Source organism: Tasmannia lanceolata, unplaced genomic scaffold, assembly GCF_043159265.1.
Source record: "Tasmannia lanceolata isolate RefF3 unplaced genomic scaffold, GAP_Taslan_0.1 ptg000015l, whole genome shotgun sequence".
Taxonomy (NCBI): Eukaryota; Viridiplantae; Streptophyta; class Magnoliopsida; order Canellales; family Winteraceae; genus Tasmannia; species Tasmannia lanceolata.
In genome coordinates, this window is record NW_027518692.1 from 2,106,359 (window position 1) to 2,133,842 (window position 27,484).

The following is a 27,484-nucleotide window of genomic DNA, read 5'->3' on the forward strand; positions in this document are numbered from 1 at the left end:
CTGTAATAACGTTTGATAGCTGTTTAAACTATAAAGGGCAATATGATTTAGTGCAGTTATCAAAACATGGTAGTCCACTAGTGCTGATATCAGTGGCCAAAAGAAATAGGCTACTGATTTTGGCACTGCCACGTTAATAGCCTAAAATTTTTTTGAAGCCATTTTCTTTGCCGAGGAATATGGAAGACTGAAACGTGTCAATCAGAAATGCATCTTTTGTCCCCAAAAGCCTTTCATCCACATTTTTTAAACCATTTTCTTTGCCGAGTTTTCCTTTTTACACTTTCTCCCTCATCTTTCACCTTCCTCATCTCCCTAATCATGGGCCGTGTTAAGCTTCAAATAAAGAGAATAGAAAACAACACTAATAGACAAGTTACCTTTTCAAAGCGAAGGAATGGCCTCATTAAGAAGGCTTATGAGCTCTCTATATTGTGTGATATCGATATTGCTCTTATCATGTTCTCTCCCTCTGGACGACTTAGTCACTTCTCCGGCAAGAGAAGGTGCAATTACAAGATCTAATTAAAAAGAAAAAGATGATTTTGCTTTTCTTAATTATCTCATATTTGCTTTAAGTTTCTAAAGGTTTTTTTTTTTTTTTTTTTTCTCACTTTTTTCTTTGTGGGTTTTGATTTTTAGAATTGAAGATGTCCTTACTCGGTACATAAATCTTTCTGACCATGATAGAGGAGGGTATGGCCCACATTTCTTATTTTTTTCCTATTTGAGTATAGTAAAATTCGTTTTATAATTCTATTTTTATTATTATTTTTAGCTTGGATCGGATTTAGACCAATAAATTCGTTTTTACGTTCTTTTGTGCAGTAGTGCTGTTCAAAATAGAGAGGTACGTGTACCGGTTTCACTTCCCTTTTTTTGTCTCTTTTTTTTTCTGATCTTTATATTTGTTTGATTGTGACGAAAAATCAAATGTTTTTTTTTAATGGTTTTCACGTGTGCAGTATTTAATTAGGACCCTCAAGAAACTCAAGTGTGAGAACGACATGGCTGTTCAATTAGCAAAGCTCTCTCTCTCTCTCTCTCTCTCCATATATTTTCACTTTTATGGTTATTCACTTTTTTCTGTTATTCTGATAAAATATACTTTTTGTATGTAAATTTACCGATTTGAATCAGCCCCGGAGCCGTTAACTCCCACGTGGAGGTAAAAATACACTTTTTTGTGTAAACAAAATGTCCAAATTCATGTAGTCTATTCACATATAAATGATTAAATAACACCAACTCTAACAGCTTAAGCTTTTAGAATAATTGGTTGTTTCAGTCTTTAAATAAATTTTATTTGTTCCTTGTAGGAGCTACAACAAGAGATCAGTAGGTTTCAACACCAACTACAAATGGCTGAGGAGCGTCTAAGGTCAGCAACTATATATGACTCTGAGGAAGCTTAACATGGGCCCACCCACTTGATGAAGCTTGATCCAAATCCTTCATTTGAGGGTCCCATAACTCCTACATGTCATAATGTGAAAATCAAACATTTCTAACAGCCACTTAATTAATGGGACCCTCTTATTTCATTTGTCCCTAATTGGATCAGTTGACCGTGTGGGTTGTATCATGATTTTCTAAAAGATCAACAGTCTGGATTGCACTTAAATGTCTTGGTGTGGGGCCCAAAAACTGCCTGTCAGCAGTGACCACAAGAGTGATTGTCCACCTACTCATTATCTTTTTCTTAAACTTCCAATTGGAATTTATAATCAGACAATCAGGATCATCAAATTCATCTACACAGTATGGCTCGCAGAATGAAAGGTCTCGATCGATACTAGCATACTATCCTTGGACCCGATTAGGCTTTCTTTTTTTTTGAAATGGCATATATTAAAAAGAAACAGAAGGGACATCCGAAAGGGAAAACCCAAAGATACAGAACAAAAATAAAAAATAAAAACTAATTACAAAATGACTAGGCCATCAAATAGGAAATTGATCAGACCAATTCATCGAGATGCATACCACCCCTCTTCTAGCAAGAGCGTCCGCCTTCTCGTTAGCAGACCTTCTAACATGAATCAACTCAATATCTGATTCCGCTAATATATCTTCCATTTCATCAAAAAGATCCAAAAACCTCCATGGTAAAGCCATCCCACCCCTCAGCCACCGGATAACATTAAACGAATCCCCTTCAACAATTACACTTTTCGGACGGTCCCTACTCACCTTTTTTATGCCATTGAAAGCCGCTTGGACTTCCGCCTCCGTAGCGTCAGTCACACCTAAAGAACCCCAAAAAAACGAAAGAACCTTGCCGGCATCATCAGGACATAAACCTCCCACCCCGGCTGGACCAGGATTCCCAAAGCAAGCACCATCGAAGTTTATTTTTAACACTCCTTGAGGTGGTGGTTCCCATCTCTGCACAACTTTATTAGCCCACTCACTACTCAAGCACACCACCCCCCATCCTTCCCAAAGATCAAACGCTGAGACAAACCGGAAAGATGGATGGCATCTCGTCCAATTAATAACCAAAGCAATTATTCGCATATAAAGATAATGAGGAGCCTCGGACATTCCCTCAAACACCCGTGCATTTCTCTCCTTCCATACCACCCACCAAGTGGCAAGCAAGCATACTTCCCACAAAATTTTTCCTTTCTTCTTCCAAGGCACAAAGCTCCATTGTTGCAACAACAATTCAATAGATCTAGGGAAAATCTAGCTGATCCCAAATCTCAGAAATATGCGGCCCCATATAGACTGGGTGAACGAACAATGCATAAATAGATGATCCGCAGATTCCCCATCCACAAGACATAGGGGGCAGTGATCAACAAGCCACATACCTCGGTTTCTCAGAAAGTTAATGGTTTGAATCCTGTCGCGACATGCGGCCCAACCAAAGATACTAACCCGCGGCGGACAATGAAATTTCCACACCTTTGCTGAAAAAGAGGGAGTCGGGCAGGGCATCAAGCTCTATAGAAAGATCTGACAGAAAAAAAACCCAGAGAATCTGCAGTCCATATTCTCTTATCCATCCCCTTTCTTTTAATGTAGCCATTATCCAAAAGCCTCCTAAGTTTAGCCGCAAAATCTAACTCCCAAGCAAAGAACCTTCTTCTATAAGCCGGGCACCATTCCCAAACACCATCCCTACTAACCATACAGTCACTCACCATAGCTTCTTTATTCACCGCAACCCGAAAAATTTTCGGGAACAACAACCTGAGCGGGCTATCACCACACCATAAATCACTCCAAAACTTAACTCTATCCCCTCCATAAACCCTAAATCTAATATTCAGGTTGAATAGGGGGGACATTTTTAAAATATCTCTCCACACCGTTAGCCCCTTTGACTTAAAATTATCGAAAGACTCCCACCCTCCGGGTTGACAACCATACTTACTACAAATGACCATAACCCACAAATGAGATCTTTCTTCGCCAATTCTCCATAACCACTTTCCAAGCAAAGCGTGGTTAAACTCCCTAAATCTTCTAATACCCAAACCACCCACCTTGATGGGCACACAAACATCCTTCCAACTCACCAAAGAGAATCCTTTTTTGTCCTCATTACCTCCCCACAAAAATCTACGTTGGATCATTTCAATCCTCAACGAGACACTGACAGGACACTTGAAAAGAGACATAAAATATACAGGAATATTTGCTAAGATTGCCTTGATTAAAACCAATCTTCCACCTCTCGATACTAAATTTCTCTTCCAAGTATCCAACATATGCCTAATCCTTTCTAAAATCGGCTCCCAAAATGCCTTATTTGGTCTTCCAACCCCCAAGGGCAGACCCAAATACGAGGCCGGAAGATTATCCATCTCGCAACCCAATAACCTCGCGAACTCCAGAGCCTCATCGAAGGGGACATTCAACGCAAACAATCTAGACGTATGGAAATTAGATCTTTGACCCGTTAACATTTCATAACATCTCAAAACGTACTTTAAATTTAACACTTGGGATCTCTCCGGAACGCAAAACAAGAGCGTATCATCCGCGAACTGGAGGTGAGAGACCTCCACACAGTCTCTCCCAATACTGAAGCCATTGAACAACCCTACATCGCATCCTTTAGCTAACAATCTACTCAGAGTTTCCGCTACGATGACAAACAAGAAGGGAGATAAAGGGTCCCCTTGCCGAAGACCACGGGAAGACTTAAAAAAGCCTTTAGGAGACCCATTTAACAACACTGAAAACCACGCCGAGGATACACAGGACATAATCCATCTGCGCCATCTATTCCGAAAACCCATTTTAGCAAACAGGAAATCTAAACAGTCACATTCCACTCTATCGTAAGCCTTTTCCATATCCAATTTGCAAATAATTCCTCTCAACTTGAGCCTACGATAATAATCTATGGCCTCATTGGCAATAAGGGAGCAATCTAATATTTGTCTCTTCGCTACAAAAGCACTTTGATAATCAGAGATAACTACCGGTAGAACTTTCTTCAAGCGCTCCGCTAGAACCTTAGCCAAAATTTTATATAAACTACCCACAAGACTAATAGGACGGAAATCTGCAATTTTTGTTGCCCCCGCTACTTTAGGAACAAGAGTGATGAAGGTAGCCCCCGTCCCCTTGTCCAGCTCCATACCATTAAAAAACTCAATGAAAAAAAATCTAATACGTCATTTCTCACATATTCCCAACAAGATTGGAAAAATGCAAGACAAAAACCGTCCGGCCCCGGAGCTCTATCTTTGCTCAGAGCAAAAACCTCTCTCTCAATCTCCTCCTCCTCAAACGGTTTTTCCAACTCCGCAAACAAAGATAGATCCAAACTGCTAAAGTCAAGATGCTCCGGAGTTGGTCTGGGACCCCCATCCGAAGTATATAAGGAATTGTAAAACTGTAAAACAACTCTGGAAATCTCATCTTTACCCGATACTGCCACTCCCATATCTACTAAAGAATCTATCCTATTTCTCCTCCTCCTTCCACTGGCCACGGAATAAAAGTATGCCGTATTTTTATCCCCCTCCTTTATCCACCCGATTAGGCTTACTCAAGTCTCATATTAATTAAGAATTCTCATAGTATCATTCCCCATGTAATTGAACTGTTTTTAATGGTAATTATCCATAACCTAGCTCTTAAAACATACATGACAGTTTTTTTGAGCCAGACCCTCTAAAGTTTGCGTCCATAGCCAAGTTTGAATCGTGTGAAAAATTCCTTGTGGACTCTTTGACACGTGTCACACAGAGAAAGGTGCAATTTCATGCATAGCAAAATTTTAGAAGAAAATAAAAATCCAAGCATTTATAACCTTTGTCTCTTCTGCAGGAATATTTACTGAGTAACCATCTTTCTTCTTATAATCCTTCAAGTGTACAGGTAAAAGAGTGAAGCTGAAGAAAAAAGGAAAAAATAACACATGTTAAAATGGAATGTGTTTGGACTGATATCTGCACGACCCTGTTTTGATAATGGGACGAAGCACCTTGTTTTATACTTTTTAAACCAGCTGTTAAAAACTCTCAGCGGCCAAATAGAGAACTATAATAAAACAAGATTATTCGCCCCATTATAAAAAAATAGGTCGTGCAGATGTCAGCCCACATTTTGCATGGCTTCCATCTTTTGATAATTGCACCAATTCAGCTTGTGTTTTCTTTTTTAGTTGGACATTTTTGATAGTTGTTTAAGTAATAAAAGACAAGATGAGTTAATGCAAATATCAAACTATTGTAGTGCCAATATCAGTAGCCTTTTTTTACTTATTTAAAATGCAGATGTATTTGGACTCTCAAGAAGGTATATGGTTGCCGAAGAATGCACACAACTCCGTGATGGCGTCTGGATCCGGGTCGGTGATCACGCGGTCGGTAGAGGGCCTCCGCGGGGTCTGCAATCACAAACAAAGGGGGTCAGGGGGTCCGGGGTGGGTCCCGGACGACCACTTCGACACCCAAGTCAGATCCTTTGACCAATCAATATAAAGGACAATGAGAAGGGGAAGGGGTTTTGATCAGGGTTACCAGGGCCAACGCGCAGGCTCCTTTCTTGGTGTGCGAATGAGTGGGTCGGAGGGGACTAGCAGGGAGAGCAGGATTGCGTTCCTAGTCTCCTCTGTTGGTGCCTCACCTCTTTTTCCAGTTGCTTTTTGAGAATGGGGGAAATCCTTTAGGAAAAATGTGTATCCTCTCTCTTCTTCCTTTCCTTCCTTTTTAAAGGGAGGCGCGCGGCCCCTCTCATCATTATGGAGAGAAAGCCTTCTTTTGCAGGATTGGGCCGTCCCCTGTCTTGCCGGCGCGCGTGGCTTCGCCGGCCACTTCCTTCCATAATTCGTGATGATGAGGCCTGGACCGTGACACGTGTCATGTTTGCATGGTCTTTATCATTTTCCAATGTCTTTCTTCATGATGGCTAGGTTCTCCTTGTGCATGGGCGACACGTGGTGATATCTGAGAACGACGCCGTATTTGTGTCCCATCATAACTCCCCCTTACTCCTTTGGTCCATTGAATGAGCTAAGGGAGTAACGTTTTGCACGAGCGACGTCATGATGAGGGCATTTATGGGGACTTCGGGGTGAGAGGAGGAGTGTCGTTTTATCCGGCGGCCGTCCCCGGGAAACGGTAGCGTCGTTAAGTGGGTTGCCTTGTTTCGAGGCACCAGGATTCCCTTCTTGAGTTTAAAAGGGGGATTACCCTGCGCTTTGTAGTAGGTGTTCTTTCGTGCCTTCTTCAACAATATGTCCGGTTTTCCTTTGCGAGTTAGGGGCAAGGCCCGCCTCTTCCAGGAATCGTCGAGTGACCCTGACTTGTCTTCCGATTCGGAGGAGGATCTTGCGGCTCGTCGGAAGAAGGCTAGGAGGAACCCAGGTTCTTCCTCCGGCTTCCCCCCCCCCCCCCCTTCGCCTTTCCTCCTTGCCTAAGGAAGACAAATCGTCTCGATCTCGTGTCGCCAGGGAGTGGTCTTTTTTCTCCCGAGCCTATCGCCAGGGAACGAAATTGCGTGGCCGTATTTTGAAGATGGACAAGGAGATCGAGAACCTGAAGCGGGAGAACGAGGCCTTACAGAAAAAGGTTCACTTTCTCAATGAGCAGCTGTTTGAATATGAGGTGGACCCCCTGCTGGAGAGCTCCTGGGAGGAGGAAAGGAATCCTTCGGGAGAGGAGTCTTCCTCTGATTAGTCTTTGGCTTTTCCTGTTTTTCTGCGCGCCTTTCTCTTTTCTTGTCGGGGATTTGGGGCCTGCGTGCCCTGCGCTTTGTTTCTTGTTTCCTTTTCTTTTTGTAGGCCTGCGGGCCAGGATGATGTGACTATGAATGGATGGCATTTTTTCTCTTTTTTTTTCTCTTTTTGGTGATGTGCTTCTTATGTTGCTTCCCCTGTCTTGTTTGGTTGCTTTTGCACTGTGTTTAGCGCGGACTACCCTTGCTGCGAGGGATTGGGGTGTTGTTATTTGTTTGAATTTGTGTGGGGTTCCGGGCCTTTATCTGGTGTGCTAGGATTTTTTGCCCGTTGTGCCGGTGCGCCGAGCGCTCGCGCCGGGGCTCTGGGCCCAGACGTGCGTTCCTTCTTTGGCGGGATTACGGCCGGACCTTCTTGCTTGATTTCCCGTCTCCGGACCCTTCCTGCTGGTCAGGTGGGGGGGGGGGTGTCGGGTGATCAGTGGTGATGAGGTTCGGACTATGGGTGACGCGTGTCACGATCGTGCGGTCTAACCACTTCCCAACGCCTTTCCTTCTGACGGCTGTGTTTTGCGGGTGTAGGACCAACACGTGGCGGGGTTCGAGTGCAGCGCCGTTTCTTACGTCCCATCACCATTGGACGGATCGAGGCAGAAGGTTTGCTCATCTAGTTAAAGAATATCGGGACGAAGGCATTTATGAGGGCCTTGGAATGCGAGAAGGCGTGCTGCCTTGTCCGGCGGTTCCTTCCTGAGGAACCGCGGCGCCGTCGCGTCATGCTGATTACTCATCGAATGGGAGGCGGACACGCGTTGGGCAAGTCGCTTCGTTTTCCTGCCCACTGGCTTCTCAGTTGGCTTTATAAGGAGCGAGTTCTTCTGCTTTGTATGCAGATTACCCTTTTGTCTCTTTTCCCTTTCTTGCTTTCTTTCGGCCTATCTTCGGGCTCGTCGGAGATGTCGTCGTCTTTTCAAGGTCTCTCTATAAGTGGTGGGGGGAGAGTTGCTACCGAGGGGAGTCCTCCCAGCAGTCCTGAGACTAACCCCAACGGGTTGGGGCCCCGGCCAACGATTTCTAAGAGGAACCCAGCTCCGGGCTTTTCCCCACGCTCTCCCCTTCCTCCCCTTTACGAGAGGTAGTCCCATGAAGCTTTTGCTCATCGCCACCGGTCGTTCTTCTCTCATGTCCATCGTAGGGAAATGGCGGTTTGTAGCCGGATGATCGACATGGATCGGGAGATTGCGGCCTTGCGGGCGGAGAATGGTTTGTTGAGGAATCGGGTGCGTTGGCTAAATGACCAGACCCGATCCGCTGAGAATCGGCGCTGGGGGAGCTCTTCGGAGGAGGAGCAGAGTGATAAGGAGATTTCTGATGCGGAAAACTCTTTCAGCGGCCAGTCGCTCTGAGCTAGAGGTGGCGGGATGAGCAAAATTTTGGAGGAAGCCTCTTTTTGTTGGGGGCCTTGGGGGCCTGGGCCTGCGTGCCTTTTTGTTTTTACCCCCCCTTTTTGTAGGCCCGTGGGCCAGAAGGAAGTAGTTTATGAATAGTTTTTTTTTGTTTGGTGGTATTGCCGTACGCTGTATTTTTCATCTTGTGAATTCGTATAGCGGGCCCTCGTCAAGGGTCCCGAGCCTTTTGCCATCGTATGTGGCCCTTTCCATCTTGTGGATTTGTATGCTGGGCCCTTGTGAAGGGTCCCGAACCTTTTGCCATCGTATGTGGCCTTTTCCATCTTGTGGATTTGTTTGCCGGACCTTTGTGAAGGGTTCCGAGCCTTTTACCATCGTATGTGGCCTTTTCCATCTTGTGGATTTGTTTGCCGGGCCCTTGTGAAGGGTTCCGAGCCTTTTGCCATCGTATGTGGCCTTTTCCATCTTGTGGATTTGTTGGCCGGGCCCTTGTGAAGGGTTCCGAGCCTTTTGCCATCGTATGTGGCCTTTTCCATCTTGTGGATTTGTTTGCCGGGTCTTTGTGAAGGGTTCTGAGCCTCTTGCCATCGTATGTGGCCTTTTCCATCTTGTGGATTTGTATGCCGGGCCCTTGTGAAGGGTCCCGAACCTTTTGCCATCGTATGTGGCCTTTTCCATCTTGTGGATTTGTTTGCCGGACCTTTGTGAAGGGTTTCGAGCCTTTTGCCATCGTATGTGGCCTTTTCCATCTTGTGGATTTGTTTGCCGGGCCCTTGTGAAGGGTTCCATCGTCGGATACTCTTTTTTTGTTGGGCGGGGAGGACAGGGAGATGGCTTGCTGGGGAAGCCATTCAGCGGTAGGGGCAGTGACGTCTTTTCAGCCAGGGGAGAGTGGCGTTTTGATTTTGGCAGTTCCCTCGAATTTCCCAATCGGCGCCACGCGTCCTCTTCCCATCGGATTAGACAGGGAGGGGATTCAATCGACGCGTGTCGAAACCCTAACTCTTTTTAAGACTTTTTTTGGGGATTTCACCTTTGCTTTTTCTTTGTTTCTCTCGGGTGAAGTGGGCTCCCTTCTCCGCTGGTTCCTCTAGGCGCCGTTCTTCACCAACTCCTCTGGTCTTTTGTCCTCTCCTGCCTATCTGCCTCGGTGAGTTTCGTGTCTTTTACTTCGTCTGTCGTTTGGTTGTTTTACGATGTCTTTCGAGTCAGTAGAAGTAGTGGAGAGGGTACTGCCAAGGAAGAGTAGGCGGTTGGTAAAGGGTGGGGACGGTGGCTCTCGAGATGAGCAGCAGCCTAGGGAGTTGGAGGATAGCTCTGGGGCTTCTGGGTCGTCATTGGGGGCCGCTCCCCTTGAATCTCCCTTTCATGCTTCTTCCGCTCGTGAGGCGGAGATTAGGGAAATTTGGTTTGGCTCCGTCATTCGCCCTGGGCCGGTGGCGGGTTATAAGAGCACTTTGGGAGAGGGGGCGGTGGAGAAGATTAGGAGGTGTAGACACCCCATTTTGACCAGACCCAAGTTCACTGTGTTTGTGCGAAGCCTTACCCAATCAAAGAGTTAGGACCCCAACTTCTACCCTAAGATAGGTTAGAGTCTCCTTAAGATCCCCGTGAAATTTCATTAAAATCTAAGCGCGTTTGCTCAATGAACGAGCCGAGAGAATGCGCGCAATGCGAATCCAAAGGGGGGGTGAATTTATCCTGAGTGGTACTGATCGTGGTCCGAATGGGACACGATCCAATCACGCGCCTCATCAAATTTTCCGTCAACCGCGCGCTTTATCAAAATGGGGTGGTAATATCAATTCATAAAAATTAATATAAATAACAGGTTAAGCCTCGTTTTGAAAAAAAAAAAAATTTTCTCTGTTAGAAAGGGAGAGGAAGAAGAACGATAGAGAGAATGGGGGATTTCTAAAACCCTAACCCTAGATCCATCGCCTCCGATCGTCTCTCCGGTGGAATTCACTAGAATCCGGTTTTCACTTCACCACCAGCCAGCCGCACATTTTCCTCATCTTCAGCATCATCTTCTCCGATAGCGTATGCCGGATTCCAGTTAAAGACGATGATCCGATCCATTTTAGCAGACGAGGAGATCTCATTTTCTAAAAAAGTCTCAGAGCTGAGAGAGAAATAGAAGGAGATTTCTAAACCCTAACCTTGTTTCTTCTCCGATCCCTCTTTTCCGGTGTTCTTGCTGGAGCTCCGGCCATGTCCAAATCGACATTTTCCTGCATCTGAGTTTGTTTTTTTGTACCAATCCTTTGCTGGAAACCCTAGATTTTTCATAGCTTTTCTTCATGAAACCCTATTTTAGTCCATAACCTTAGATCTTCACTCATAAAACCTTCGATCTATCATTTTCTATTCTAGAAACTTGAAAATCCTCATTTCCTAGCTATAAACCCTAAGTCTAGATCTGTTTCCTTTTACAAAAAAAAAAAATGCGAATATAAGCTCTTTTGTTTCAATTGTCTTGAGAATTGAACTCCTCACTTGAATCTGGTGGTGTTAGCACTTAATTAGTAGTTCATCTTCTCGAAAAGAAGAAATCCGAGCTTGATCCAAGGACGAGGTGAAATCATTTCTAGAACTTGCATAATAAAGTTTGTAAAGAAGAGCAAGTGGAAGAAAGAGAGATCGAGGAGAACTCAAGAAAAAGAGAAAAGATCTGGTTACTATTTCTTAACTTTCTCTTACAATTTTGCGAGTTTCGGCAATTTCTGCAAGTTCCGGTAACTCATCTCGGATCCGATCATCACTTAGATCGGAATAATTTCCATTGTTCAACCTTGTTGGAACTCAGGTAATTTTCTCATTTCCTTAATTTTGGTTTAATATGATAGTTATACTAGTTAGAGTAATTCTTCGGCATTATGATTTTTGCTTGTTGTCTGCTAATTTTAAGATATTTTCTTGATCATAGATGAGTAGTTATGCTTGAAAGTTTATTACCTTTGTTGATTGGATATGTTCTCCTGAAGAACAAAAGTTTCCTTGTATTATATGTAAATTGTTTTATTTTTTCTTTCGTCAGATAATTCTGCTATTATGGTAAGTCTTTTGAATATCTGTTTATATTCTCGTTTATTTTCATGGATGCTTGCAATCCAGTACTCTGTGATTGATGCTTGCTATAAGTTGGAGGGATTGTATCAGGGGTTTTTAATGCATTTTTTATGGAATTTTTCCCTTTTATGTTTGCATTAGAAAGGAAGATGGGACGCTGATTATCTATTAATTTGAGGCCTTTTTTTTTACATTTACTATTCCTTATAATGGTTCTCTGATTATAGGTTTGAATCTCTTATTTCTTTTGTATTATGAGATCCTGAAATATAGAGGCATTTTTATTTTTTAATGTTTGCTTATGCTTAATTCTTAGATGAGGAGTACTCATATTACTTGCATGCCAATTTATATCTTTAAATGATTGTACAATTTATTTTTTTTGGTCATCAATTGAACTATAGAAGATAAATGCTTACCAATATTTTAAGATTGACGGGCAGATTTCTTTCAACATTTTCTATTATAATCTTTGTTTGTCTCATATTTCTAAGTAAGAGTCTTTTAGGGGGCTTGCTTTAATCATACAGCAACCTCTATTCCCTCTTCTCTCTTCCCTTGTATAGAGACTAATTTAGTCTTTTAGATGTTTTCCCTTGTTATTCATTAGCATTTTCATCGCAAGGGCGATGAAGGAGTTATCCCAAGCCCATCTTTTAGGGTGATGTAAATATCATTTAATGTGTTTCTATAATCTGTTGGAAATTTAATATTTCTCTTTCATCTTATAGTTTTGAGTTAGATTCTGAAGATAAATGGATTATTCAGGTGAGATTATCTCAAAGCTTATTATACTCATTCCTTTTTATTTAAATAAATTGTTTAATAGGAAGAAGGAGATCAGATGACTACTCTATTCGATATTATCGACATGAGTACTGTCTGATCTCAAGGCGGGATATAGAAATATTATCATGTGTATTTGATATCAGATGATTACTTTGGCATCATCTGATTTCATTGGAGTCCCCGTATTGGGGTTTGTGGTTGGTTTTGAAGTGTTTGGATATTGTTTTTACTTTATTAGGCTATCCAGCGGCTGGTCTGGACTAATTAATGTTGTTTATCATTTTATAATTGTTTTAGATCGTGTATTGTTTTATTGAGAATTCTTCTTTGCTTAGCACTTGATTTATTTTTATAAGAATAGAATGGAATTTGTGATTATCTGGTAGACTTTTCTTCTCTCTTTGATAGACTAACACAGTCTTTTAGATTTTTGTTAAATTCTTTAGATACTAGAATTCCCTCTCGTTGCAAGGGCGATGAAGGCGCTAGCCCAAGCCCATCCTTAGGGGACTTGCTCAGTCCAAGTAGCATACCCCTCATTTGTATATAGGAGACTTGCCCAGTCTTGCTAGCATTTTTCTCTATCCTACCTCTGTGTCTAGGAGACTTACCCAGTCTCATTCTCTTGCTAAACCTCCTCTTTGTGCGTCGTTTGGTTTTGGGAGAACACCTTACTCGGCTTGGCAGCATACCCCTACCCTTATGGGTATTGGGTTGCACATTTGTTGCACCCTAGGGCTAGGTAGATGTCCGGCCCGGCTGGGTGTTTCACCTTTGCTAACTATGCACAGGGTCTTTTATTCCTTTTTACTTGTGAGCTTCTCCTTATTCGATAGTCCATTCGCATAGGAGTCAGCCCTGATTAGAGAGTCTTTGACTCATTCATCCTTTGTAGTGTTATTAGAGTCTCTGACTCATTTGTACTTCCTCCCTAGTGTTATTAGTTAGGAGTTTTTCCATTAGAGACTAACTCAGTCATATAGAGCCTTCCCTGCTTAGGATCTTAGATTGTTTTCTCTGTTCTTGGGGCACTATCTTTCTTGTGGTTTGTCTCTTTGAGACGCCAGTTTCTTGTTGTGGTTCGCCTCTTTGAGACCTTTGTTGCTTGTTTGGGGTTTCCCCCTTTTGCTTTAAGGCTTTGCCTTAGTTTATGGTATTACTTGCGTGTCCCCTTTAAGATTGAAAACATTTAAAGGTTCAGAGCATTGGAAAAGCTTTAAAATCCAAAAACATTAGAAATTTGAAACTCAAAAATATTTGAAAAACTCTAAAAATATCAAAAACATTTAAAAAACATTAAAACCTTTAAATCATTTGGAGTGTTTAGTTTTATAGCATATTAGGAGAGTTCGATTTTCGAACTACGTTGGCTTGATCCTCTTCCACGAGGTACGTAGTGCAGCTTGGGATCTTCATCCCAAGTCCAGCCAAACCTTTGTAAATAAATCATTTCAGGTATGTCTTGGTTTCGAGCCTTGGCTCCAGATCGAGACATATCTTTTTCTTTTATATCGCCACTCGTGCTATGCTATGAGGGTGGCATCCATTTCGAGAGTTCCTTGGTAGAGCTCTCCTTCACACGTGGATGATCCAGAGAGGGTGTGGGGGACCCGTTCCCTCGCCGCCTATCTCGGATCGGGGTCCACAGGCTGGCGACTCTGCTGGGGAGTTCTTGAAACATTGCCTAACTCTGTTAAAATGCCATTTTTATTAACTTTGGAGGAATTTGGGTTAAAATCATTTTAAATGGGAACCTTTTTGCTTAGAATCCAGGGGCGCCAATTAAATGCGTAAATAAAACAAAGGTTCACACACCACTTTCATCCATGCATATATTATCTGTTTTGTGGTTACTTTCTGCTATGGTTTGCTTTGGATATACTATCAGATGACCTATTCGAGATACTATGAGTAGGAGCCGTGAGGGCTATACCCGCCTTCTAGTGCCACCGCACCAGTAGTATACTCAGCACCTGGACACTTCGTGTGTAAAACGGACATAGTTCGTACACTGGACTCTATGTCACAGTGTACAAGTAACTATGCACCCGGCCAGGTGGACCTCACATCGGTACCCCTTCTATATATTGCATTGTCCTCTTGTTTGCATATAAGGACGAACATGTGTTACTTACACTTGTGGAGCCTAGAGTTAGGGGCCTTGTCCTATCTATAGATTAGGGTAGCTCACTTCATGTGGTTACAGACGCAGTCGTAGTACACTCATCAGTCTGTCAAGAGTCAAGATTTTCTTGACTCTGCTAAATTAGACTAGTGATGGTGCCCCTGGTTAGGGTGTATGCATGTATATATATATTTATATTTATTGATTATTAGATTAGGGCCTACTTATTTAGTGAGGTTCCTTATTTAATCCAGTCAATCATATCAATCATTTTTTTTCAGATTTAGACCCAGCCATGTGGTTCTTTCTTTGTCACCCTTGTGGCTATGGTCTATCTTTTGATTCTTTCATGGTAAAGTCGATCCTATTAGACTCGAGCCTACTCTTCTTGTGAGGTTTCCTTGTCTAAGTTTATCATTAGTATCAGTTCATCTTTCGGATTTGGACCTGGTCAGTGGATTCTGTTTTGACACTATTATGGCCATGGCCTCCATCTTGTTTCGTTGATGATAAATTCAATCTTGGTATTTCTTGATTCTTAGACCAGGACCTACTTCTTAGTAAGAGCTTCTAATCTAAGTTGATCAAATATATCCATCCATCACGCAGATTTTAGATCTGGTCCTTGACCTTACTTTGTCATTCTTATGACCATGATCTATCATCCAGTGACTATCCGTTTGATCCATATTTTACCCTTGGATCCTATCGAGATCATTGATGGAAAAGTTTGATCCTGTTTGTATCCTACCCGTATCCTTTGAGCATGCGATTTTTGTCAATACCTTTCCTTTTGTATCTCAATATTTAGAGTCGACCTCATTCTCATTTTATTTACCTTCCTTGATTATCAGGTGATTTATCATGTCTAATGAAGTGTTGAAAGAGTGGATTTCTGATCGTAGAGGTGGTCGCCTTAGCTTCTCTGGTCATGACTTTTCCCATTTCTACCGTCTGGCTACCCATAAGATTGACTGGAACCTCCTTAAGGCAGCCGCCACTTTTTGGCAGCCGGATGTCCATGTGTTTCGATTCGGCATGCAAGAGGTCTGCCCCATTTTTGACGAGTGGTGTTATTTGATGGACCGTGATCGCTCTGGCCCCTTGGTCAAAATTGATACCAAGTTAGGTTATAATCATATCTTTGAGCAGCTTATCTCCTCTCAAGTTGTTCCAGTTAAATCCATCTTAGGGGAGAAAGGTGTGTCCATTAAGCAATTGGTCAAATTTTTTGCTCAGCCTGGTAAGCTAACCAAGGAATTCCAAACCAGCCGTAGTCATGCCCTGGTTTTGTGTGTTTACGCCAAATGGTTACTTTCCCAAGATATCCATTATGCTTCCCCTAAACTTTTGGACTTTGTATATCAAATTTCCAAAGGGAGTAATCCAATCCCCACCATGCTTGCAGAAACCCTAAATGGATTTGATGACATTGTCAATGGAGTCCGTACCACTTTTGCTGGATCCCCAGTCCTTCTGTACATTTGGCTCTGTTTAAAACTCTAAATTTATGTACCTTTGCAAAACAAAGACTTTACCTTGTCCAAGTTTGACCAATGGGAACAGAAAACTTTTTCCTATTCTAAGGCTGAATGGATTGAGTGGTTAGCTTCCCGTCAAGCTGATCAAATTGCTTGGTGGTTCCCTGTTTATCATCAGTTCGTGACCCAGACCCGAGCTAGTAGAATTGTTCAATTTCTTGGTCTGGAGAAAACCTCATTCTATATCCCAGACCGTATCTTCCGTCAGCTCGGAGGATTCCAAACTGAATGTTCGCATGGGGATTTTCGAACTGAGTTTTATATTCCAGCACCTGATCGTCCTCTTGTGCAATTCAATCGTCATATTGCCGAAGAAATCTGTAGAGATTGGGATCATAAAGTAATGCGATTATCGTGGGGCTTGCGAGGCAAGACTTATTGTGGAGTATCCGAGGGGTATTATCAGTGGTTATTGGAGAACATCGAAAATCGTAAACCTAAGAGGGCAAGGTTGGAAGAAAAAGACGATTGAGAATCTTCATCTATCTTGTCCTGAGCATCTTATTGTTCAGAATTTCACTGTTTTGGCCATGCTATCCTTTCTTTTACCAGTTCAACTGTTGTAATCACAATTCAAATTTTATCAATGAAAGTGTGTTTGTTGTCTCTTATTTTTATTTGCTCAAAATGTCTTATTTCATTCATCACTCATTTAATCTAATATGTTAATTTCCAATCAGGATTCTGAAAGAGAGCAACCATCGCTCCATCAAAAGATAACCAGTCCAAACCTACCTGGTCTAGATCTTCCTCTGTTTCTAGACTTGTCCGTCATTTTGACTCACCTATATCATCCAGAGAATCTTTATCCCCTACCCTTGAGTTACCTAACTCATCTGAGTCTGACCAAATGGCTGATATAACTGATCCCATGTTGGTTATTCAAGAAATGCTGAGAAACATGTCTCGAGATATCTCGGGATTGAAAGAAGAAATGGCCGTGCTGAAATCTCAGAATACTGACAAGACCTCTACTTCTAGAGCGCATGTCATCCAGCCTACTCCTTCTGCATTTCCTGCTCCCAATAGACCTCATGTGCTTGCTGAGGAGATTGACCTCGACGAGGGCCAATATGCTGAAGAGTATTGTGCTCCGCAGACAAATAGGGAGAGTGAGTTATTCAATATGTGTCAGAAGATGGCCAAGGACATTGAAAACATGAAGTTCCAAGGGCTGAAAAGATTCGACATTTCCGAGTACTTTGAGACTCCTACTGTTACTTTACCGCCGAAGTTCAAAGCGCCGGATTATGATAGGTACGATGGCACTGGGTGCCCCAGAAACCATGTCAGATGGTTCATAACCCTCTCTCAGCAGCACGGGTTGAGCCGTGAACAAATGGCTCAGCTATTTCCCATGTCTCTCATAGGAATAGCTAAGAAGTGGTTTCTGAGGTTAAAGCCGGAAGAAACAAGATCTTTGGATGATATATTGAACTTGTTTGTTGAACAATTTTCGATGGAGGAGGGGATCGAGATAACAAAGAGAGACCTGAAGCAGCTAAAGCAAGGTCCTCAGGAAACTTTCACGTTGTTTATCAGGCGCTGGAGGCGCAAGTCTGCACAGTTGAGTCAGAGGATGCCAGAAGAAGATCAGATCAAGTTGGTGATCAAAAGCCTGTCTCCACAATACTTCCATTTCATAGCACCCCAACACTATCCCAGTTTTGATCATTTGATAAAAACTGGCACCCAGACGGAGGATGCTATAGCTAAAGGACTCAGAGCAAAGGCACTGTCTGATGTGCGGGAAGGCAAGAGGCCTATGGCCTTACCTAAAGAAGTTCATGCAGTGAACTATTTCAAGCCGGCTTTCAGACCAGAGGTCAAGGCTGTCGCTGAGGTGGCTAGACCAGTAAGAAAAAATATTTTCAGGCAATTCGATCCCCTCCCTTATCCTTTACCGATGATATTGAAAAAGCTGGTGAGGGACAAAAAGATAAAGCTTCCGGATCTGAAACCTGTGCCAAATCCATTACCACCATACTGGAGGCTAGATCAGCATTGTGAGTATCACAGGAATTCTGGCCATTTGACTGAAAATTGCCTCGCCTTGAAGCATGCAATTCAAAATCTGATTGATAAGGATGAGCTCTCAATTAAAGGGCCGAATATTACTCAGAATCCCCTCCCGAATCATCGTGCTGCTCCTCCTCCTACAGCTAATGCCATTTTTTGTGATGAGCCCATCCTTGATCCCTCTGCCCTTATATGTGCTATCATGACAGATAACACCTATGTTTTAGAGTTTGATGAAGAAGAGCTTCAAGATGTGAAAGGGAAGCAGCCCTATGTTTTGTCATTCAGTGACATAGAGATTGCGGAGTCCTCTTCATCTCAATCGTATCTTCCTCATAATGATGACACGGGGAAAGGAAGAAAGACCGCATATGTTTTAGAAATGGATGACTTTGAGCAAGAAGATGTCAGAGTTCCTTATGTTTTGAGTATGGATGATGATGAATTACTGTTGCTGGATGATCAATGTGACGAGATGCGTCATATGACCAGAGGAGGGAGAGTCTTTAAACCTCCTGAGTTGAGCGCTGACAATCCGGCTGAGATTGCAAGGGCTGCTGATGGCCAAAGACAGAATCGGCTTGTGATAAATGAAGAAGATGATAACCTTCTAAAGCAGTTAAAGAAAACCCAAGCAAACATTTCTGTTTGGGGACTTTTGATGTCATCTTCGAAACACCGGAAAGTGGTGTTGAAAGAGTTAAATTCTGCTCAAGTGTCTGTTGAAATAACTCCCGACGAGCTTGTCGGCATAGTTTCCATGTCTAAAGCGGCGAAAACTCTATCATTTACATACAGCGATTTGCCACCCGAAGGGAAAGATCATGCGAAAGCCCTCAGAATAACTGTTATTTGCAACAAAAAGAAGGTACCTGAAGTCCTTGTCGATAATGGGTCTGCACTGAACGTATGCCCCTTAAGCACAGCAACTACCTTGGGTTTTGGACCTGAAAGCTTCATTCCTTCAGATCAGGGTATCTTGGCCTATGATGGGACTAGGCGGGATGTAATAGGGACCTTAATAACTGAAGTGCAAATAGGTGGAGAGGAATTCGATATTGAGTTCCAAATTCTTGATATTAAGGCATCCTTTCTGCTGTTGATTGGTCGCCCATGGTTACATAAGGTTGGAGCTGTACCATCCACCTTACATCAGAAGTTGAAATTTATTTCGAAAAACAAGGTGATAACTGTTAAAGGAGACCCTGACCTAGAAGTGGGACAGATTTCTCAGGAACTCTTTGTTGATAACTCCGAGGATGTTAGCCTGACTGGATTTTCCTTGGAGGTGACAGCTATAACTTTGGCAGAAGCAGTGAATGAAGAAATCTTTTTCTTAAGTAGTACCAATTCGAACGTAGTCAGGATGATACGTTTACAAGGTTATATCCCGGGTGCAGGGCTGGGCAGATACCATCAGGGTATGACTGAGTGGCCAGTATTCAAGACCTTCAATGGTTTGTTTGGGCTCGGTTATGAACCAACCAAGGTAGAGGTCAGAGAGATGAAGCAGTACATGATGAAATGGGTAGAGTGTCGCCGTAGAGGTTTGGACTTGCCAATGGGACCATTTGATCTGACTATGAATGGGAGGTTCCGCAAAGAAGGATCTGATATCCCATTTTGTGGCTTTGCCGAAGCATGGAAAGATGAATCGACTGGACAATGGCTGCCAGGCTTTGAGATTTTCTTTGACTTAAAGCTTGATGATGAGTTGATGAGTCTGCAGGGCACAAGAGTTGAAGCGGAGGTTGAAATAGACTAGGCAGATACAGTAGGGCCAGATGCACTGAACTCCCTTTTTCATGAAAGGTCACAGACTGTGGTCGTGATCAGCAAGAGCCCGCTTGTACTGAATCCTACTCACCTTATCACCCCGGCTGATGGACCTTTGACTAATTGGACCTCTCAGGTCCTACCTCAGGTTACTTTTCAGTCCTGTCTTTCTCCTTCAAAAGAGTCAGTTGTTTATAAGTATGTGTCATTCTCTGAGTCTAATTCAGGGTCTTCCGTTTGTAATGATTCTTTTAATGCAGGTACTGTAGAGGTCAAGTCTATTTCTGAAGTCGGTGATGAATCCATTTCACCTAGTGAAGTCGAGTTGGAGGCTGTTTCTGCTGATGAGCCTGGCGTTTCTTCTTTACATTTGTTTGAATCGGTTGATACTGATGTCAACCTATCATTTGAGTCTGTAAATACATTTCATGAGTCCATTGTAAAGCCTGATGTGGGCCATTCGTCATTGGATGTATTCAATTCTACTTTCAATGAAATAAAGGAATTTTCTTCTGTGTACATTCCTGTTTCTGTTTCATCTACTGAATCTGCTTTAAAATCTGATAATAATAATGATAATCAAGACTCCCCCTCTGATGAGGATGCCGACGAAACTTCCCCTGAAATCAAACACATGATTCAACAGGATGAGAGTCGCCGAGCAAAACCACTTGAAGAGGAAATTGAAATCGTGAATATTGGTGATGAAACCTTAATTCGGGAAATAAGGATTGGCAAAACTTTATCTCTTGAGGAGCGCAAAGAATTAATCTCTTTACTTAAAGAGTTCAAAGAGGTTTTTGCTTGGTCTTATGATGACATGCCGGGATTGAGTGAGGAGATTGTTCAGCACAAATTACCCTTGATCCCTGGCATTAATCCAAAGAAGCAAAAACTCCGAAAACTCAAAACTGAATGGGAGTTAAAAGTTTATGAAGAAGTCAAGAAGCTTCTAGAGGTGAAATTCATCCAAGTGGTTGAATACCCTGAATGGCTCGCTAATGTAGTACCAGTGCCCAAGAAGGATGGGAAGGTTCGAATGTGTGTTGATTTTTGAGACCTGAACAAAGCAAGTCCAAAAGATGATTTTCCATTGCCAAACATTGATCTCCTGGTGGATAATACTGCTGGACATGCTTTGTTATCATTTATGGATGGGTTCTCGGGATACAACCAGATCAAGATGGCACCCGAAGACATGATGAAAACAGCGTTTATCACTCAGTGGGGTACTTACTGCTACAGAGTAATGCCATTTGGTTTAAAGAATGCTGGTGCAACTTATCAGAGGGCAGCAACTACTCTTCTTCATGATATGATTCACAAAGAAGTCGAAGTCTATGTAGATGACATGATCGTTAAAGCAAAGACTAGACCGGAGCATACAGTTGCTTTGAGAAAATTCTTTGAGAGAATCAAGAAATATCAGCTTCGCCTGAATCCGAACAAATGTGTATTTGGAGTTACATCAGGGAAACTCCTTGGATTTATGGTCAGTGAAAGAGGAATTGAGGTAGATCCTCAAAAGATCAAGGCAATCCAGGAAATGGAACCGCCAAGAACAGAAAGGCAGATCAGAGGTTTCCTCGGGAAAGTTCAATACTTGAGAAGGTTCATATCTCATTTAACTATGACATGTGAACCAATTTTCAAGCTTTTAAAGAAGAGCTCCTCGAATAAGTGGAATGATGAATGCCAGGAAGCGTTTGAAAAAGTTAAGCAATGTTTATCTTTGCCTCCTGTCTTATCACCCGTCATTCATGGTCAACCCTTGTTGATGTATTTGTCGATTACAAATACTGCGATGGGTTGTATGCTTGCTCAGAAAGATCCAGAGTCTAAGCGAGAAAAGCCTATCTATTATATCAGTACGAAGATGCTAGAATATGAGTTAAAGTACACTATTTTGGAAAAGACTTGTCTAGCATTAGTTTGGGCTACCCAAAGGCTTAGGCACTATCTATTATCAAACAAAGTATTTTTACTGTCATGGATGGATCCGTTGAAGTACTTGTTTGAAAAACCCGCTCTTACTGGAAGAACCGCAAGGTGGTTGCTACTGTTATCTGAGTTTGACATCACTTATATCACTCAGAAGTCCATCAAAGGACGGGTTATAGCAGAGCAGTTAGCTGATTCTCCTGTTGAGGAGAGTGCTTTTCTGAAGGCTGAATTTCCTGATGAAGAGATCATGGATATTGAAGAAGAAACTCCGAGTACCAGATGGTCGATGTATTTTGACGGAGCAGTCAATAACCGAGGTCAAGGAGTGGGTGCTGTTTTGATATCGCCAAAGAAGGAGTATATCCCTATATCCATCAAGCTTCAGTTTGAATGCACGAATAACATGGCAGAATATGAAGCTTGTATAGCAGGACTTGAGGCAGCTTTGGCTCTTCAAATTCAAGATATAGATGTGTTTGGGGACTCAATGCTCATTATTTGTCAGATCAATGGGAAATGGAAAACTCGAGAGGATAAATTGATTCCTTATAATACATATTTGGAATTTCTGGTTAAAAAATTTAAGAATATCATTTTTACTCATTTGTCAAGAACCAAGAATCATTTTGCTGATGCTTTGGCTACTTTGGCTTCGATGCTTGACATCTCTGCAACTATGGAGGTCCAACCCTTAGCTGTGAGATTACAGTGGGCTCCTGCGCATGTGAATGCGATTGAAATATCAGCCAGGTGTCCAGATGGGAAGCCGTGGTTTATTGATATCAAGAATCTCATTTCTGGTGAAGGACATCCTCCTGAAGCTTCGAGCAAAGAGAGGAAGACTCTTCAAAGATTAGCTGCCAACTTCATCATTTGTGGTGAAGAGCTGTACCGACGATCTTTTGATGGTATACAACTCCTGTGTGTGGATGAGGACAAAGCTGCAGAGCTTATTGAGCAGACCCATGAAGGAGTCTGTGGCCCTCATATGAATGGAAAAATGTTATCCAGAAAATTTTTGAGACTTGGTTTTTACTGGCCCACAATGGAAGCAGACTGCTTTGCTTTTGTGAAGAAATGTCACAAATGCCAGGTCTATGCGAATCTCATTCATATTCCTCCTTCGGAGTTGCATTCTTTGTCTTCGCCATGGCCATTCTCAGTATGGGGAATAGACATAATTGGGAAGATTTATCCGAAGTCCTCGAGCGGGCATGAGTACATTTTGGTAGCTATCGACTACTTTACGAAGTGGATTGAGGCTGCATCCTATGCTTCGATAACTTCGAACACAGTTGCGAAGTTCATTCGTGCGAATATTATTTGTAGATACGGAGTACCTCACGAGTTGATTTCAGATAATGGGTCACATTTCAAAAAGGAGGTTTTACACCTGTGTGAAGAGTTCAAGATCAGACATCATAAGTCGTCTCCTTACAGACCTCAAACAAATGGGGCTGTAGAGGCAGCGAATAAGAATATCAAAGTCATTATCAATAAGATGACTGAGACTTATAAAGACTGGTCGAACAAACTTCCATATGCTTTGTGGGCTTATCGGACATCGATCAGATCTTCGACAGGTATGACTCCGTATTCTTTGGTGTACGGAATGGAAGCGGTTTTGCCGGTTGAGCTGAGAATTCCCTCTTTGAGAGTGATGATAGAGGCTAGCTTACCAGAGTCTGAGTGGGCAAGAGCCAGACATGATGAGCTGCAGATGATAGATGAGAAGAGGCTGAGAGCTTTATATCACATTCAGGGATATCAAAGGCGGATTGAAAGAGCTTTCAACAAGAAAGTTCGCGTCCGAGATTTGAAGCCTGGAGATCTTGTTTTGAAATCCAATAGAGCACCAATATTTGACCCGAGAGGTAAATTCAGGCCAAACTGGTCTGGTCCTTACATCATTGATGAAGTCCTGCCTGGAAAAGCCGTAAGACTCCTCAATGAAAATGGAGAAAAATTAAATGAACCTACAAACCTGGATCAGCTAAAAAAATATTACGCCTGATACACCAGGAAGCCATTTTTGATCGATTTGAGCTTTGAGCCAACAACCTATATGTTTAAAACCATTTGCAAACCCTTTGAGCCAATAAAAAAATATATTTCCTTTCTTTGACAAACTCAAAACCATCATAAAAGATATTGAACCTGAACTACGTTATGACCTGATCCCTTTGTAAGGGTACGTAGGTAGCCTGATTAATTCAGGTTCGGTCACATCTTTCACAACATTTTGAAAAAGAAAAGAAATCCTTGAAACCCCAAAAGGGCGAACTACGCAGACCTGATTCCCATTTTCTTCAGGGATACGTAGGCAGTCTGGAAGGTCCAGATTCGGTTTAAAAACATTCAAACACACCAATGTTTACCCTGCTTGAACCTAAGCCTACCTGAAAGTCCTTCTAGTGTATTTTTGGCCCAGGTTTGTAGAGAAACAGAAAAAAAAAATGATGGAGTCTTAGACCCGCTAGACCGGAAACCCGCAAGGGCGGTCTAGGCAAAAGTTAGGGTGCAGAGCCTGCTGGATGGAAAATCTGCAAGGGCAGACAGTCCAAGCAAAAATTAAGGCATGCGGTCCGCTAAATCGAAAACCTGAAAAGGCGATTTGGTCTTGGCAGTGACTTCATGCAGAAAGGACAATTTCTAAGAGCCAGCTAGGCTTTATTTTCTTTGGCATTACTTCAATATTTGAGTAAGCGCCAGCAAGGCTTTCTTTGATACTCTTTGAGTTAGGGAGGTTCAGACTAAGCAATCCAAAGGGATAATAACCATGACTGAAATACCGAAAAGAGGAATAAAACACCTTTAAACGTGGTATTCAAAAGATTCAGAGAGTGGTTGGCTTTTAACATTTTAAAATATTTATCAGTCTAAGAAGCAGATTCAATCTCTCTTAGTGTAAAAGTCATGTGTCGTCAAAGTCTTCGTTTGTTTTTGGTCAAAGTCTTTCCTTTGCTGAGTCGAGTTCGAGTTTTGAGGTCTTGTTAGTCAAAATTCTCCCAAAGCCGGGGTGATAAAAATCCCTCAGAGAAAAGAGAATTAGTGGCTCTCGTGGATAATATGAAACCGAGTAGAGTTCGGAAGGTGGTAGACTTTTAAACTCCTTTGCAGTATCAACAGATGGCAGAAATGAAGAGAATTTTGAGCAGAACGAGTTTCTTGTACCTGTGTAAAGCCTTGTGAATCCAAGTGTTCATAAAAAGAATCTTTTGTAAATCCCAAGTGTTTGATAATGAAAAGCCTTTGGCCTGTTTTTCTTATGTTGCTCTATAATGAATCTTGTTATGGAAATAATCATACTAGGGGCATCTTTTATAACTTACGTCATAAAAGATGTCAGGCAAGCGATGATGATTGAGATGGATATTTTCATCAGATATCGACTAGAGAAGTTCGAGCGTGCTCTTTTGAGTCGAGCTCCTCAATCTAGTTGATTTCCTTTGGAGTCAGGTCTTTTGGAAATTCTTTACCCCAATGGAGTCTAAAATTTATTCTAGCAATTTTCAAACTTCTGTTGAATGTTTTTCATTTTGAAAAAGGATTGATACCTGAAAATTTCTTCAAGTTACTTGAGTTCGGTCTTTGATCGGAATCATGCTTTTTAGTCACTCTTTGTGAAAGATGACTAGTCCATCAATAAGAGTCAATCTTTTCCTTCAATTGTTTTTGAGTTTTGATTAGTAAGGAAGAAAGTTATCCGAATCTATGTTTCATGGCCTGATCATTTTCTTTCATCAATTTGAAAGTTTATAATGTCTTTTCCTTCAATCATCTATTATTTTGAGTTCCTAATAAGATTAGGCGTTGATTGTTCCGTGTTTCACGGGCTGATTTAATTTCATCATATTGAGGAGTTTCCAATAAAGTTGGAAATTACTGGAGTCTATACTGCGTGGTTTGATCTTTTTCTTTAGTGTTGAAATAAGACTTTTTTGGTTTTATACTCGTTTTGATGAAGTTTTTCATACAAGGATATATAAAAAAAAAACTCTTTGAGTGTTTGGTTTTGTATCTGTATGGAGCTGGTTTATGCGGCAACATACAGATCAAGGTTGATCCGCAATGTGTCGCTACCTAACGAAGTTGGGAGTCAGGCATATCTGCGAAGAGATTCTTGTAGAGCTGGTTTATGCAGCGCTATATAAATCTTAGGTGATTCGCTACCTTGAAAGAGAGGAGTCAGAGTTACCTTGATAACTAAACAGATGGATTTTCAGCAATGGTCTGTATAGCTATCGCCCCGTTTTTAAACTCTTTGAGTGTTTGGTTTTATGTTTAAGATTCGCATTGGAGCTGGTTTATGCAGCACCGCATTTGTTTTGAAAAGTCACATGGAGCTGGTTTATGCAGCACCACATTTGTTTTGAAAAATCATATAGGGCTGGTTTATGCAGCACCACATTTGTTTTGAAAAGTCACATGGAGCTGGTTTATGCAGCACCACATTTGTTTTGAAAAATCATATAGGGCTGGTTTATGCGGCACCGCATTTGTTTTGAAAAATCGCATGAAGCTGGTTTATGCAGCATTGCATATATAAAAAAAAAAAAAAAACTTTTGAGTGTCTGTTTTTATGATTGTTTTGGTATATTTGAGAGAAGGTTCATGTGGATCTGGTTTGTGCAGAACCATACGAATTTGGATTTATATGGAGCTGGTTTCTGCGGCACCATATAAAGCAAAATTTTTCTTTGAATGTTTGTGATTGCAAAAATGAAGAAGTGTTTTTGTGTTTGTTTGTTTTAGTTGAGTCATGAGCGTTAGAGAAAGGTTATCTCTTTGAGATATCGTTGTTATCATTTTTTAGGGTTGGTGGGATGCCACTTCCCTATTTGCTTTGAGTCTTATGGTGTCTTTTTGTTGTTTTACTTTTGTAGATATCGTTCTTAGAACCAAAAACAAAAAAAATTGCTTTGCTTTGTTTTCGGGTCGATCAAAATGTGTTGTCTGTTCAGCTTCGGCATTCACGTGTTGCACACGCTCTGCCGAAGAGGGGCATCTGTAGACACCCCATTTTGACCAGACCCAAGTTCACTGTGTTTGTGCGAAGCCTTACCCAATCAAAGAGTTAGGACCCCAACTTCTACCCTAAGATAGGTTAGAGTCTCCTTAAGATCCCCGTGAAATTTCATTAAAATCTAAGCGCGTTTGCTCAATGAACGAGCTGAGAGAATGCGCGCAATGCGAATCCAAAGGGGGGTGAATTTATCCTGAGTGGTACTGATCGTGGTCCGAATGGGACACGATCCAATCGCGCGCCTCATCAAATTTTCCGTCAACCGCGCGCTTTATCAAAATGGGGTGGTAATATCAATTCATAAAAATTAATATAAATAACAGGTTAAGCCTCGTTTTGAAAAAAAAAAAAATTTCTCTGTTAGAAAGGGAGAGGAAGAAGAACGATAGAGAGAATGGGGGATTTCTAAAACCCTAACCCTAGATCCATCGCCTCCGATCGTCTCTCCGGCGGAATTCACTAGAATCCGGTTTTCACTTCACCACCAGCCAGCCGCACATTTTCCTCATCTTCAGCATCATCTTCTCCGATAGCGTATGCCGGATTCCGGTTAAAGACGATGATCCGATCCATTTTAGCAGACGAGGAGATCTCATTTTCTAAAAAAGTCTCAGAGCTGAGAGAGAAATAGAAGGAG

General features: G+C 42.0%; 1 protein-coding gene across 1 annotated transcript in view; it reads left to right on the forward strand.

Annotated features, from left to right (window-relative positions):
* The first annotated feature begins 273 nt into the window (after positions 1-273).
* The window catches only part of LOC143846657 (agamous-like MADS-box protein AGL104), a 75,731-nt gene continuing 48,520 nt past the window's right edge, over positions 274-27,484 (forward strand). The window contains exons 1-10 of the mRNA XM_077355148.1: positions 274-506; positions 643-696; positions 832-850; positions 966-1,027; positions 1,141-1,168; positions 1,320-1,381; positions 5,121-5,220; positions 5,296-5,346; positions 5,745-5,798; positions 24,135-24,140. Of these exons, the coding sequence (XP_077211263.1) occupies positions 322-506; positions 643-696; positions 832-850; positions 966-1,027; positions 1,141-1,168; positions 1,320-1,381; positions 5,121-5,220; positions 5,296-5,346; positions 5,745-5,798; positions 24,135-24,140 (621 nt within the window). The 5' untranslated portion in view covers positions 274-321. The remainder of the gene's footprint in view (positions 507-642; positions 697-831; positions 851-965; positions 1,028-1,140; positions 1,169-1,319; positions 1,382-5,120; positions 5,221-5,295; positions 5,347-5,744; positions 5,799-24,134; positions 24,141-27,484) is intronic.